General features: G+C 37.8%; 1 protein-coding gene across 2 annotated transcripts; it reads left to right on the top strand.

Moving 5' to 3' along the window:
- The first annotated feature begins 3,511 nt into the window (after positions 1-3,511).
- FAM151A (family with sequence similarity 151 member A) lies at positions 3,512-14,653 on the top strand. 2 transcript variants are annotated; one of them, XM_014058784.2, is made up of 7 exons: positions 3,512-4,200; positions 6,278-6,424; positions 11,467-11,606; positions 11,690-11,871; positions 12,756-12,980; positions 13,481-13,620; positions 14,020-14,653. In XM_014058784.2, exons 1-7 carry the CDS (start codon positions 4,065-4,067, stop codon positions 14,061-14,063), a joined length of 1,014 nt encoding a protein of 337 aa, XP_013914259.2. In that variant the 5' UTR covers positions 3,512-4,064; the 3' UTR covers positions 14,064-14,653. The 2 variants fall into 2 exon arrangements, with proteins under 2 accessions (XP_013914259.2, XP_013914267.2); XM_014058792.2 differs by having other exon boundaries at positions 3,517-4,200; positions 11,467-11,619; positions 11,712-11,871.
- Positions 14,654-15,576: the final 923 nt, after the last annotated feature.

The following is a 15,576-nucleotide window of genomic DNA, read 5'->3' on the forward strand; positions in this document are numbered from 1 at the left end:
GGTTATCAGGTAAAAGCTGTGTTTTTCAGACTTATTTACTTATATCCCACCTTTATTGGTTTTTAAAAAAAATAAATAACTCAAGTGGCCAACACGCCTAATATTCCTTCCTCCTCCTATTTTCCCACAACGACAACCCTGTGAGGTGGGTTTGGGCTGAGAGAAAGTGACTGGTCCCAAATCACCCAGCAGGGTTTCCTGCCTAAGGCAGCACTAGAACTCAAGTCTCCTGGCACCTTAACCAAAGTGGCTCCTTCTGAATTGTTTCTGCTAACAAGACCTTCTGAGTGCTAAGAAGGGAGCCAAGATCTGCATTTAATAGTCCTTTTTCCCCTGTTTTTTTTCTCATTGTGAGTCATCTTTTTCATGTTATAGGATTAAGAGAAGGGTTTGCTATGCTTTACACTAGCTCTGGAATCCTCTGACTAAAGAGAGGACGATATAATGATGATTTCATGATGATGATAATAACATGTACAATCTTTTATCTTAGGATTGTAGGAAGTTTTAAAAAAAACTCTCCTAGAAAAATGAAATATCCTGGGAAATATTGAAAAGGCAGAATATTATATTTCCCTGGATCAGAAATGGAGAAACATGTTTTTAGGCAGGAAGCGGACTCACTCTTAATAGCCCCCACCTTTGTCAATGGGCTATTTAAAAGCCTGGGCCAATCTATTCTACATAACAAAGGTCTCCCCTCTTCAGCTCCATGGTGATAGGATTAAGGCATGATAGTATTCGCCCTTTACCCATGTTACCACAGGGCACCTGGGAAGAAGCAACGTTCAACCAAACCTGGACTCAAGACAGTCTACAGAGTTGGCCCTGCATGGCCCCATGGGAGTCTGACAACCAATCAGAATACAAGATCAAGATCAAAGGCCAAAGAAGGCATAAAACCAGGAGCTTTCAGCATGTTGCTCTCTTTTCTTGTTCACCCAACATCTGGAAGCATGTGGTCCCCCTTTTCTGTTCAAGAGCTCAACCCATGTGATCCTGTCTATCATTAAACCACCTTTCCAAGCAGCCTCCATGTTTCCAGTGTCTTTTTCCTCACTTGGAACTGAACCCAAAAGGACATTTCTTCTAACAGAATAAAATTGTGTCAGGAAAAACATTGGACTGTAAATTGAAAACAAATCTGGCCATTCAACAGAAGTGTGGTCAGATCAGTAATGATCTGGAAAACAGCGCAGAAATGTTCAGGAAGTACAAAATAAGATACTTAATGAGAAATTATTGCTGGACAAGGTGATCACACCAAGCATGAACCAAATCATGTTCCATGGCTCTCCATTCATTTTGGAGTCCAGTTGAAGGGCAAATACCGGTATCTGATGCCTCTTTTATATTTCTACTCAAGTCATGTGGTCTTCAATAGAAACCCAACTTAAATGTCGAAGTGGGCCAGGAGTGGGCCTTTTCAGTTTTGACCCAATTGCTGTGCAATGCACATTCATTCTCCAGGCTTTACATTGTGCTGCATGTGCTGTTTTAAGTCAGTTTTCTTGCTTTAGCTGCTCTTTTATTCATAATTGTGTTATGTTTTGTATTATTTACTTTTGCAGCATAACACTCTGATAACAATTCCTATACAGTGGCAAACACATTTTGGGAGGGGAAAATAAAATAATTACAAAATCTACTTCACAGAACATGTTGTGCATCCATAGCAGAGCAAAACCTATTCTGATCTTCTTGGATATGCATAACTGTGGGTTTAATAATGGATCATGTTTGTTTTCAGACCTGTTCAAAAAAAGTGTCACAGAATTCAGTTCTGTGTGACAGAAAGTGAAGCAGCCAGGAACTTGTGAAAGGGGAAACTGAGGAAACTTTGTGCTCCTTAAGAGTTGATACTACCTTGATGGCATATAGTCAATGAAACAGATGAAATTTGTGAGAACTTTCAAGATGCTCCTTTTTCTTGCAACCTGTGCTTGCAGCCTGATAGCTGGGCTACAGATTTAGTGCTTTTATAGCAATAGCACTTAGACTTATATACCGCTTCACAGTGCTTTACAGCCCTCTCTAAGCGATTTACAGAGTCAGCATATTGCCCCCAACAATTTGGATCCTCATTTTATCCATCTCGGAAGGAGGGAAAGCTGAGTCAACCCTGGGCTCTGTCAGGATTGAACTCCTGGAATGAGCAGTGAATTAGACAGCTACATTCTAAAGGGACGCAGTTGCTTAGTAATTAAGATGCTGAGCTCGTCGGTCAGAAAGGCCAGCAGTTTGGCGGTTCAAATCCCTAGCACTGCATAAAGGAGTGAGCTCCTGTTACTTGTCCCAGCTTCTACCAACCTAGCAGTTCAAAAGCACGTAAAAAATGCAGGTAGAAAAATAGGAACTAGCATTCCGTGCACTTTTGGTGTTTAGTCATGCTGGTCACATGACCACGGAGTCATCTTCGGACAGCGCTGGCTCTTCGGCTTTGAAACGGAGATGAGCACCGACGCCTAGAGTCAAACCTTTACCTTTACTACATTCTAACCATGGCACAGAATGCTAGACCTGATTTCAAAACTAGCATAATAGTTCATAGGCATGGAGCATTTCTGTGCCAGCAAAGTAGCTTAACCCATTTATATAAGCGCCTAACCCCACACTAAATATTAAGAAAAAGGGTGTTTTCTTATCCTGGCATGTGATGCTTGGTGAGACAAATAATACCCAAAAAGAACCATCAGCTGCTTAACTTGTCCCATATTAAATGTACAAAGATAGGCACCAGTCACTAGCCTCATTTTTGTGTCAGAATAGGGATTAGCAGCAATAAGGGCAGCACAGTTTACACTGGCATACTTTTCTGCCAGCTCATCGACTGGAGGATAACAATTTAATATTGTCACCTGGCTGTGCCCTAAAACACTTCCTCCTCCGTGATGCTCTTGCAATTTTGCAATCTGGATCAGCTTGAGCTGGTTGCCATGGTTCTAACTTGACAACAAGGAGAGCAAACTCAGGAGTTGGCCCAGTATATCAACTGCAAGCCCATCTTCACCTTGGGATATACAAAGCCAGACAGATCCTTAAAGGCTTTACAGAGATTTGCTAGGGTTTGCCGCCAGTCTCCTGTATGTACAGTGGGATAAGTTCAATTGTTATGAGATCTGCAATCTCTGCATCTCCCAGGATACATATAGCTGTAGATTAATATGTTTTTTTAAAAAAAATCTGGCAAAGATAGGAAAAATGAAGATATGATTGTATCAGTGTGATTTCTAACCTGCTAATTTAAAAAATGGCAAGGTTTTCTTTCTATATTGGAGACCCAATATTTGCCCATGGGGTTTTGAAAAGCTTTCTGAAGAAAGCTCTCCACCCTAACTTTCCCATCCATGGCTCCAATGCCACGAAGAGTTGACAGGAAAACCTTCTTTCCATTTGCAGTTGTTGGAAAGATGGACTTTAAACTCAAAGCACGTGTTGTGTTGATTGACATGGAACGAAGGAGGGACACAAATTCCATCTATAATAGGCATAACCCAAGATAATTTTTGCAGAGTTCTATGTGAGCTGCAGAGCAGAGAAGTCATTGTTGTTTGGAGTGCCCTTATGAGAACCTGTGGTTACGCCTTCATTTTTAATTCCAGCACAACAGCTTATAATTATTAGGAAGCACATTCTGCAAGGAACTGTGTATCTGTTACAAAGGTTATTTTTGGGGGGTGACGGTACCAGATGATCAGAAGTTTTTCAGCCACATTATAATTCTTCAAGAAAGACTTGGCAAACTGACTGCATAGTGAAGTAGTACGGGAACAGTTTGACAGCATAAGAAATTTGTTCGAGATAATGTTCTACCAATAGCATCGTTCAAATAAGTAAGATAAAAATTGTAGATTGCAAAGAAGAGTTTCGACCAAGAAAATACTCACTTGGACTATACCCTGTTTCATCGGTTTTGGATCCTGGTTTCGTCAACCAGAGTTTCTTGCTTGGAATCAAATTCTTCAGACTTCTTTTCAACTTCCATTGATTTTCTTGCCTTGCACTGGAAAAGAAAGTGTCCTCGTTGAAACACAGATGCCAAAAAACTTTTGCAGATCAAACATATGATGGTTTCCAAGAAGGTCTGTTCTTCTTCTGGAAGAAAAGGAAGAGTTGTTGCTTTGATCAGTGCTGTGGCAGTGATTTCTGGCTGTATTGCTCTCGTAGTGTGGCTCGCAGTCAGAAAACAATTTCTAGAAGGTATGAACGCGAAGCGGAGCCAAGCGCTTTTGAACTAGGAGCCAGTATCCCCCTCCCCCTGCACGCAATTGCAGGTTTAGGATTTCATATGATTATTCATATTTGGATTATATTGATAATTGATAGCTTTGCTAGACCTAGTTTGGTTTATTTTAAACATAACCTGACTTTTACTTTAATTCTTTATGTTCTTTATTACTGTACACCCAGTGTTTTTTTTTTATTGCAAACTGCCAGAGTCAATGGTTGATTCAGCAGGTTACAAAGGGCATTTTAAAAATTACATTTTTATAACATGTCAGCCTTCCAAAAACAATGTGAGGGAACCATTCCAAATCTTTTCCTGACAAAATCTTGGCACATAAGAATCAGTTGTGCTAAAAAAGAGCAATGAAATACATATGTGTAAATACTTTTACATTCTTAATTCTGTTACAAATTATATGGAGATTTGGATACAGATAAAATAGCTGTAAAATATTAACTTTGGCATGGTATATCATTTATTTTCAAGAATTCTGTTGGGGTGTTCGGGGATTCCTCTCCCCCCCCCCCAGTTAATCTGTTACTTGTTTCATTTATTTTTTCTAATGCTGGCATTAGAGATTTATGCTCTTATTTTGAATACCACCATTTTTATTAATTGTTGAATTGTTTTAACTTACATCTCACTCAGAACCTGTGTGTTAAGTTTCCTATTTCACAGAATATTTTGGCTAGCAGAAGATTATAAGAAAGGATTTGTATGATACGAATGCTTGCCCATTGTGTATTGGATGAGCTGTTGGTCTAATGAAAGGTACCATTTAACTTTAGATCTGCAGTTAAATATTCCTGCAAGGTTATGGTTTAAAAATATGTCCCTTTGAGAGAAAAAAGGCTTATATCAGTTTGATGGTATAGCCTCATCGAATCTCTCCTACAGCTGAATTCATGGAGAAAATAACCTAAAACTACAGTATAGAAAGTGCCTGTCGGTAGAATATACAGACAAACTCAGCTACCAACCATGGAGAAAGATACACAATGGAAGTGATTCCAGATGGAGGGGTCCCTTCAGAAGATACGGGAACAATTTCATCATTTCCTCCTTAAAATATTTTGATCTGGAAACAAAAATAAGGGGGGGGAACTGTAGGTAAAGATTAGAGGATTTCACAAGAAGGACATAACCATCTGTATCTAATAACATTTTGGAAATAAAGCAAAGTGATTGCACGCAAACATCCTACTAACAATGCTCATCTGAGTTTCTACTTTTCTTTCTCAGTCAATCCAGTTTGCGTAGCACTTTGCGCTACATAGGTTCTGAATCTTTGCAATCTGAGTACAGAAGAAACTATAGTAAACCCAAGTCTTATGAAGCCAACATTAGAATTCAAACATAGGTCCACTTAAGCCAGGTAATATTCTCATTGTTAGCCCAGCTTGGTAATTTCTTCATGTATTTGAAATACACAAGACTAAATGTAGACTTGTTCCCAGAAATATACCTTAAACAGGAAGAAAAAGTGTATTCTTTCCTGATTAAGAGAATTAAACGTGTTCCTATAACAAAGATAAGAAACTACAGGTAGTCCTCAACTTACAACACACCCCAAAAATTCTGTTGCTAAGTGAAACAGTTGTTAAGTTAGTTTTTCCCCATTTTATGTCCTTTCTCGCCATAGTTATTAAGCGAATCATTGCAGTTGTTCAAGTAGTAACATGGTTGTTAAGTGCATCTGCCTTCCCCATTGTTTTTTCTTCTCAGAAGGTTACAAAAGATGATCACATGACCTTGGGATCGTCATAAATATGAGCCAGTTGCCAATAGTCCAAATTTTGATCATGAGACCATGGAGATGCTACAATGGTCATAAATGTGAAAAACAGTCATAAGTCACTGCCTTCAGTGCCATTATAACTTTGAATGGTCACTAAATGAAAAATTGTAAGCCAAGGGCTACCTATGTGTTAAATATTGATGATACCCCAGAAGTGGTAATGTTCGTTAAATGTTCCTTATCTTGGTCTAGATATTAGTGTGAATTCAGCATATTTATTTCTTGTACAATGTTCTGATTGAATCTTTCAGACATGGTACCAAGGCCCTCCTTTTATTCAGGCGGAGATGTCTTAGATTATTTGCTTAATCTGAAGAGAATAGACAGAAAAGATGGATTGTTGGTCACCTGGTATCATGCTGCAAATAGTAAGAATGACATGGAAGAGGCCTTAAAAGGTAAGATTTGTGTTTTCTTTCTAATTTGGACACGTGTAGCAAATGTGGTGGCTCAATGGCTAAGACGCTGAGCTTGTTGATCAGAAGGTTGGCAGTTCAGTGGTTTGAATCCCTAGCGCCGCATAACGGAGTGAGCTCCTGTTACTTGTCCCAACTTCTGCCAACCTAGCAGTTCGAAAGCATGTAAAAATGCAAGTAGAAAAATAGGGATCATCTTTGGTGGGAAGGTGACAGTGTTCTGTGTTCCTTCAGCGTTTAGTGATGCCGGCCACATGACCACAGAGATGTCTTCAGACAGCGCTGGCTCTTCAGCTTTGAAACAGAGATGAGCACCGCCCCCTAGAGTCTGGAATGACTAGCACATATGTGCAAGGGGAACATTTACCTTTACCTTTTAGCAAACAACATGATGATCAAAAATAAATCCCACTTAACTCAATGACATCTCTTCCTAAATTCATACTACAGTATATATAGATAAATTTGCAGCCTAGATGTATCAGAGTAAGATAAAGCATCAGTCTTTCTATTTTGGAACTAAAAACATTCTGAACCCTGAATTTGTTTTCAAAACAAGCACCATCACACAAAAAAGTCTCGCTACAGAAAAATAAATCTTGTGACCAGAATAAATCCTGCAAATTTTGCTCATATTTTTTTTTCATTTTACATTATAATTGGCCAGGTTTTGTTCATGGGTGTATTTGCTGTTTTCACTGCATTTAAAATGACTGCTATGCCAACAGTGCTGCCAGAGCTGAGCAGACAACATGTCACATTTAGAAACTCATTGATGCTCCTCAAATTTCTTTCTCTGGTGTGCTGTCTATTTCCCAGTCACTCGACTGCAGATTCCTCCCCAAATACAATGATCTTCCCAACCTTCCATTAGTTCTACCCACCCAACATTTCCCCATAGATACTTCAGTTCTTGTTATTGTTCCCTTTATCCTTAACTACTCTTTCCCCAGCCACTCCACATGTAGCATTTCCTTTTGCCTAGCAACCAGTGGTGGGTTTCAAATTTTTTTAGAACCTCTTCTGTAGGTGTGGCCTGCTTTGTGGGAGTGACTGGCCAGCCATGTGACCGGGTGGGCATGGCTACCTTGTAAAATGTGGTGAAACTCACTTAACAACAATCTTGCTTAGCAACCAAAATGTTGGCTCAGAAACTCTGGCATTTGAAGCAGGCATGTCATAAAGCTGTCAAGTTACAAGACCCTTGCACCCCCAACCCTTTAGAAAAAAACCCCAGGGGTGTTCAAACTTGACAGCTTTAAGACTTGTGGACTTCAACTCCCAGAATTCCTCCTCTCGCTCTTCATCTTGATGATATGCGGACGGGCAGGGGGAGGGAGCTGGAACCGGTTCTAAACGGCACTGTAGAATTGTGGAACATCTTCTATAGAAGAGGTTAGAACTGGCAGGAATCCACCCCTGCTAGCAACCATCCTAGCATTTGGTGTCTTCTCTCTAATCTGTTCTTGGTTTGTGTTCTATTAGAAGTGGTGAGGAGGCACTTATGTACAAAGCAACTGTACTGGAATACATTCCAAGTTGCGCTGTAGTATTTAAGGTGCTAGGAGCTGGAAATCTAGGTTCCAGACCTCTCTTAGATACACAAAACAGATAGGTAACCTTGGGTGAATTTAATTTTTTTTTAGCCCTAAACGGGTTCTGTGCCAAGTGCCAAGCCAACAGATAAACAAACCTTCTTATTGCAACATTGATTAATATGTTTCATTTCCAGAGTTCATGAGAACAGTGCAAAAATAAGTACCGTAAACGCTCAACCATTGGATTAAATGCAAAGAAAAACAATAGCAGCAGCAACTTATTGTAAATCAAAGGGTAGACTGAGCTGGCAGTCTTCCTTGTCACACTCCTCCTTTAAGCAGGCTGTCCAATTTTGTCCCCCCCCCCCCCAAAAGTGAAGTGGTACATGCTCCAATTATTTCTGCATAATATTTTTTTTATATTTTGCAAAAGTGCTCCAGGGATGAGGAGAAGGCTAGAAGTGACATCATGTACACTTAAAACATTTCCAAAAGTTACAACACTTTTTATAGGAGAGAAGGGTAGATGTACAATTAGGATTGTAAAGATGTTGCTAAACTTGTCCCACTGCTCTGCAGTTAGATATTTGTCTTTGCCCTTCCTGATTTACAGAGCTGTTGAATGTAGCTGAAACCATCACTTCTATACTGAATCCTTGCTTTTCAATTTATATTAATGAATCAAACTGAAGAAGCCCACAGAAAGTGCAAAGACATTGTCCCGAAGCCTCTATTACTCTTAGTATGAAAGAGTAATAGCATACTAGCTATAATTGTTTCCGATTGTAGTGTAAATAGATTATAAAAGAACTGGGAGTGCCTCTCCCACCATTAAATAACATGCCTGTGTGAACAGGTTAGTAGCACTAAATAAGCAAGTTATTGTAACCGGTTCTACTTGCTTCCTGAAAAACAAATGTCCTTCTTTTTGTCTATTTGAAAAAAGAAGCCAAGACTTTGCATTCTTAAACCCTGGCAGCCTTCGGCAACACAAATAAACTTTATTTAATAGGCAAAAAGCTTGCAATATTTTGTAAATTTATTTCAATGAGAAACAAATCATTTAAAAAAAAACTTTCCGGTCTAATTTTAGTTTTATAAATAAAAATGGAATATGTCTTTAAGTAACCAAGAAGTGGATTATAAATTCTGCTAAAATGTAACATATGAACCACATTATTATTTATGGTTAGTCAAGGCCTTGAACTCTTGCAATGATGAGGAAAAAAGATGGCTTAAACTGGAATGGTAATGATAAGTGGTTTTAGTTGTACTCTACAAAGATCTAGCATGCAAAACGTTGCATTTTGTATGGACTTGCCTGAAATGACTTACCACCTTGTCATAGTTATATGAGGAGAATGGACAGGAGGGTAGAATCCTATGCCTTGTTTATCAAATGTACGTATAAGCCTTTTTAAGCACATCAAACATTTATTTGGGTAGGAGGAAAATCACATATTTTATGAAGAATGGACAAATTCATGGGGAACCGGAACAATTGAAATTTCCTATTCGTATAATAGACATGGTACAAAGTGTTATTCAGATGATGATTACTTAACAAGATTACAGAGATGCCCAATTAGAGGGATTAAATAGTCCACTGCAAGCAGAAGATTAACATAATTTTACCTACTTAGGAAATTACTGAAGTTTAAAACTGTACTATGTACTTTTCAGAATGGATTTAGAATGAAAAAAATTCTCAAGGCATGTGTCTGGTGCACAGATGGTATTCTATTTTCTTCACTACCGGTTCGGTAGCGGGAGCGCACGCACCTGGGCATGCACAGAAGGTCCTTGATGACATCAGGGTGAGTGGGTGGTGTCTCGTACCACCGCCACTACCGGTTCACCCAAACCGATGCAAACCAGCGGCATACCACCTCTGATCTGGTGTATAATCTTTAAACAGTCATACCTCCATAATTTGGCTACCCCCTCCACCTGGGCAGCAGATGGAAAAGTGTTAGAAATTCCATTTTATATAAAGTACTACAGAGCACCACAGAGCACCACACAGAGACTGCACAAAAAGTGCAGTCACCATGTGCTTTACCTGAATTACTGTAATAAGAAAAAGATAAGAAAACTCTACTAAGAACAAAACAGCATAGAGCAGTGATGGGCAACCTTTTAGACACCGAGTGCCCAAACTGCGCACATACATGTCCAAACTGAAAGGTGCATGCACACACACATCCACGGACATGCATGCACGAGTGGCAGAGACCCGAAGACCAGCTGGTTGGCGGGAGGTGAGGCATCCCAACACCGGCAGCACAGCAAGATTTAAAAAGTTATATGACTAGCCAAACATGTTTCCCAGAAGGACTATAATGGTTGAAGATGATAGTTATTATTAGTTCACCTTGGAAAACTGAAAAATTACATATTGATTTTAAAAAGTAGGAAGTTATCCAATGTGGGGAATAAGAGGATAATAAATGATAATATTATTGGAAAGAGATCATGATCATTTGTTTAAAAATAGTGACCAGATCTCAGAATGGTGGGTTATGTAGCAAAAGCAATCAAGAGGCATGGGCTATCTTCACACCTTGTTCATTCTATGCATCCAAAAATCTGCCAGTCCCTTTACTTTAGAAAATTGTACCATCTTACTGCCTCATGTGCTGAAGTTTTAAAATTTAAAAATAGCCAAAAATAAAAGTTGAAAGAGACGCACAGATTTTATACAGTATATATGGACACATAAGAAGTTACCTTACATTGAATTGGTCATTGACTTATCTAATTCATTAATGGATAGATGTTCTCAATAGTTTTTCCAGCCCTGCGTGGTGATGCTAATAACTGAACCGGAGATTTGATATGCCAAAATCTGCTTGCAATTTCTCAAAATCCCCTCACAAAAAACTTTACTGTTTCCCTTTTCCTCTCTCCCTCTCTCCCTCCCTCCCTCCCCCCCTCTCTCTCTGTTTGAGACTATCCTTTGAATTTCTCTTGGTAATATTTCTGAGCTTATTTATTGTTGGAAGTGGCTGAGAATTAGCCCACACTTCCAATATGAAATAGACTATTGGAAAAGTGTTGTTATTGTGATATCCCTTGAATTTCAATTGGGGGATGGAAGCCAGGAAGGCTACAGATTGTAGGAGAGACGATAATAGAATGTGATGACTCATTGGACAAAATTGTAACTTAAGTAAGTATAAAATTAGCAGGCATCATTTATGAGAATTTCACTGAGTTTGTTCTCCTCCCTTGAAAATATTTTTTCAAAGCAAATACTCTTACAAGGAATCCTATAAAAGTTCTGAGCTGCATGTTTACAAAAATTACAGATGATTTTCTACACAGCACTACTTTAATCCTTGTTCCAATCCTTTCCTAGCTCCTCAAATTTGAAATACGATAATTCTTATGCAAATAATTTCCTCCACTTTGCCTATGGAATTTCCATGAAATGCCTCCCTTCATTTTTCAATGTTCTCTCTTTCTCTTTCTCTCTGAGGACAGCTAATGTCATGGCGCTAGAATCTGATGTTACCCTTGAAGGATACAATACGCCCAATGAGACAGAGAAACCGATTATGGCCCACCCCCCTGTCATCTACAGTGACAATACTCTCCAGGATTGGCTAACAACAGTGCTCAAGGTATCTGATAAAGGTATAACACTGCAAATTAAAAAGAGACATCCATTGTAATGAATGGGGAAGAGAAATAAAGCTTTCTCAAGAATTTCTTGTTCTTGCCAATAGTGATCAAGCTGGATTTCAAAAACATTAAGACAGTGGGCCCATCTCTGGATATCTTACTGAAAACATCTTCTGAGTTGAATATCGACCGACCTGTTTGGCTAAATGCAGATATTCTGAATGGCCCAAATGTTCCTATTAATATCGCAGTTAATGCAAGCCAGTGAGTAAAATGAACTTCTCTTTTATTTATATAAAATTATATATTGCACTACTTATTTCCAAGGAACACAGAAAGCCATTTTAAGCCAAGACAAACTATTGGTTCATTGACCTCAGTTCCGTCTATACTAGCCTTTTTTTCACTCTGGTGCCTTTAGAATCTTTAGCTGCAGTTAAGAGGCATCACCCAAATATTTGATAGCATGTTTTTTTTAAAGTTGGCTAATGTAAGTTTGAATGGCTGTAATCTACAATGATAAACCAGGACTGAATCTATGCTTTCTTATCCCTGACCTATGACGCCTCCTTTCCTGATGCTATATATTAAGAAAAATATTCTTTTATAAGAGGCGTTAACTTTTATTGTTGTAGACTTTAGCTAAGATAAGAAGCAATTACTGTGTTTATATCTGATGAATAACAAGATAACAAACCTAATCTATAATGAAGCTTTACTAAAGATCTGAGATAACAGATTAACAGATTTGATTAGAAGTTTACATGTGCCAGCATGTACCAGACACTTTGTCTGCCACGATCAGAAAGTCATGTGAGATTCCCACAAAGCACATGCCAAATCTGTCTTCCCCAAATGAAATCATGGTTTTATCATGCGGGTAAGGTGTCCCTGCATACTGATAAACTTTTCTATGGTGCTTTCTAGAGTTTGGCTAGGAAGATGTCAATTCAAGTCCATACCTTGCCAATAGAAACTTACTTGGAACCAGACTGAGTCTCTGACATCAAATGTTATTTCTAAATCAAATTGTTCAATGGACATACATAAAATCATACCTAGCCCAATATGGAGAAGACTTATAATGGATTTCTTCTTTTAATGCGTATGGAACTGTGACTATGTAGTTATTACCAATTGCTTCTTAGATTCCTGACTCTCATTGAAGATAAGTTTCCAAACTGTACTCTTTCTCCGGGATGGACAACCCTCTATTTATCTCACTTTCCAAACAAGACCTATACGCAGAGTATGGTGGAGGAAATGCATTCCCTTGTGGGAAACCTGCCTCAGCAAATCACCTTCCCTGTAAGAGCTGTCATGGTTAAACCAGCCTGGACTCATCTGAGTTGGCTTCTGAGTCAATCCAAAAGGTGAGAATTTGATAGCACGGCTGTATCTTGATGTATTCAAACCAGCATCCCTCACTCATGTCTGTGCTTTATGAATAATGAAAGAATGGTTCCAAGAATTCTTAGCCAAGTGACCAAACTGGGTGAGAGTTATGGATTTGGTGATCCCATCACATCTGGTTTGAAACCAATTCTCATTCAGAATTGGTTTCTCCGGATACTTGGAGAAGAATAAAGAATAAATCAGAATTGGCAGAACAAACAATTTTTGCATTCTCATCTGCAAACCTGACTGTAGTTTGTTCAACAAACCATGATTAAATCAAAGTCTCTGCCTGTGTGTGTATGAGAGAAAGAGAGTGGGAGGGAGGGAGGGAGGGAGGGAGGGAGGGAGGGAGAGAGAGAGAGAGAGAGAGAGAGAGAGAGAGAGAGAGAGAGAGAGCGCAGCAAGTATGTAAGTTCTGCTTTTGGTATCACAGTTTGAAAATCTCTGTCGAGGCCCAAATATCTTCTGTTTCTAGATACAGTCTGACTTTGTGGCAAGGGAAGACTGATCCGGTTACTATGGAAGATCTCCTGTTTATTCGAAACAACAGCAAACCTGAACAAATCTATTATGACCTTTATGAACCTATTTTGTCTCAATTCAAAAAATTGGCATGTGAGTACAATTGTACTTCTTTAAATAGCAAGCTTCAATGTTTCCAACAAGATAAGACCATCTGACTTAATAGCACGAACTTATTTGCATTTCAGGTAATTGAACAGTATTATTCATTTCCCATTTTCCAGGCAGTTGATAAAAAAAAGATCTGCAGTAATATATATATTCCAGGAATCAAATAAGCGAAGTGTTTAAAAATATTATTTTTTAATTTTAAGTAATAAGTAATGAAATCAGAATATCTGGGATGACTTCAGTGGGCTAATGATTCAGTCACAAAATTGTAGATCAGAGAAATCATACTTTAACAGATACGTTTAATTTATTTTGATTTATTTTGCTATAGCTAATTTATTTTTCTTTCTTTTATTTTTCTTTTTTACTGTAACCTCAAAGTCTCTCAACCAGAGTCAAGTGCAAAAAGAAGATGGAGAAGGTAAATGAAAATGTTGGGAAAAAGAATGGAGCCAATTAATGTACTGCCAATTTACAACACAAGGAATATTTGACAATTTAAAATTGACTTTTCAGATTTTGAAAGATACAGATAAATTTATTACATGGATTCAATTTATACATACTTCACAAATGGTACAAATAAATATGAGGGGGGAATTGATCAAGCTTTGTGAAATACAAAAAGGATTGAGGCAGTAAAGCTCAATTTATTCATTCTGGATTTTAAATAGAGCCAAAAGACAAGATAACAAAATTTCTGGAGTGAAAGTTTTAAAAAAAGAGTTAATAAATTTAGAGCATTTGTTGATGATTTGGCTCTAATTTTTGGAATCCTCAAAAAGGGACAGATGTATTAATGAAAAAATCTTGAAATTTGGGGCATTGACTGGATTTAAAATTAATGAGGGAAAATAAATATGTTGACAAAGAACATAAAGATGGAAGAGCAAAAAGAATTATCTATAAAAGCTAGATTTTGGATTGGGAAAAAAGGGAAATATTTGGGTACAGTATTACTATTACTACCATGATTTGTAAATTATTTCAAAATAAAAGATGGAATGAAATTAAATAGGATTTATTAATGTGAGAAAAATGACAATTATCACTGTTGTGAAGAACTTCTGTGTTACAGTATCTAGAATGTTATTCTTATTTTAGACAATATCTGTTTTGAGAATTGATGTACCATTTGAACAGTGCAAAAGACATATCCAGGTTTAGAAGGCAGGAGGAAAAAACATACGAAAGGTTAAATATAAGTTTCTCCAACATGCAAATGAACAGGAGCATTGAATTACCTGATTTTAAATGGTACTTTGCCACCTGCAGTTTGATTTCGATGAAGGAATGACTGTTGTTAAGAAATAAGAGACTTTTAGATTTAGAAGATCATGGTCTGAGGTTTGGATGGCATTGTTTCTTATGGTTTGATAAAATAAAAGTAGATTTTAAAAATCATTATATTAGGAATATAATGCTAGGAATATGGAATAGATACAAACCTGGGCTATCCCAGAAAATACCTTTGTTGGCCTCAACTGAAGAAGTGTTTTATAGACAAGAAACACCAGGCAAAGATAAATGGTTAACATACGAAGACTTCTTAGTGCAGGAGAATGGAGAGCTTAAATTGAAACCAAGAGAACAATTGACTGCAGAAGGATTTAGTTTTCAATGGTTCTCATATGCAAATTAAGAAAAAGATTTAATTTAGATTAAAAAAAACTACCAGGAATGGAATGTGATACAATTGAATTTGAAAATGAATTACATACAAAGAATGAACATGTGATTGCTAAAATGTATGATCTTTTGTTGAGATTTGAAAGAAGAAGAAGAGCAAATTAAAAGAATGTATGTTAAAAAATGGCCCAAGAATTTTGGTGATAATATTCAGATGGATCAGTGGGATAGAATGTGGTGAAATGGCCTGAAATTCACATTGTCCTACAATTTGGATAGCACTTTTTAAAAATGCTGTACTGCTGGTGT

The sequence above is a fragment of the Thamnophis sirtalis genome, unplaced genomic scaffold, assembly GCF_051295495.1.
Source record: "Thamnophis sirtalis isolate CommonGarterSnake01/CBP01778 unplaced genomic scaffold, rThaSir2_p1.2 scaffold_7, whole genome shotgun sequence".
NCBI classification, from domain to species: domain Eukaryota; kingdom Metazoa; phylum Chordata; class Lepidosauria; order Squamata; family Natricidae; genus Thamnophis; species Thamnophis sirtalis.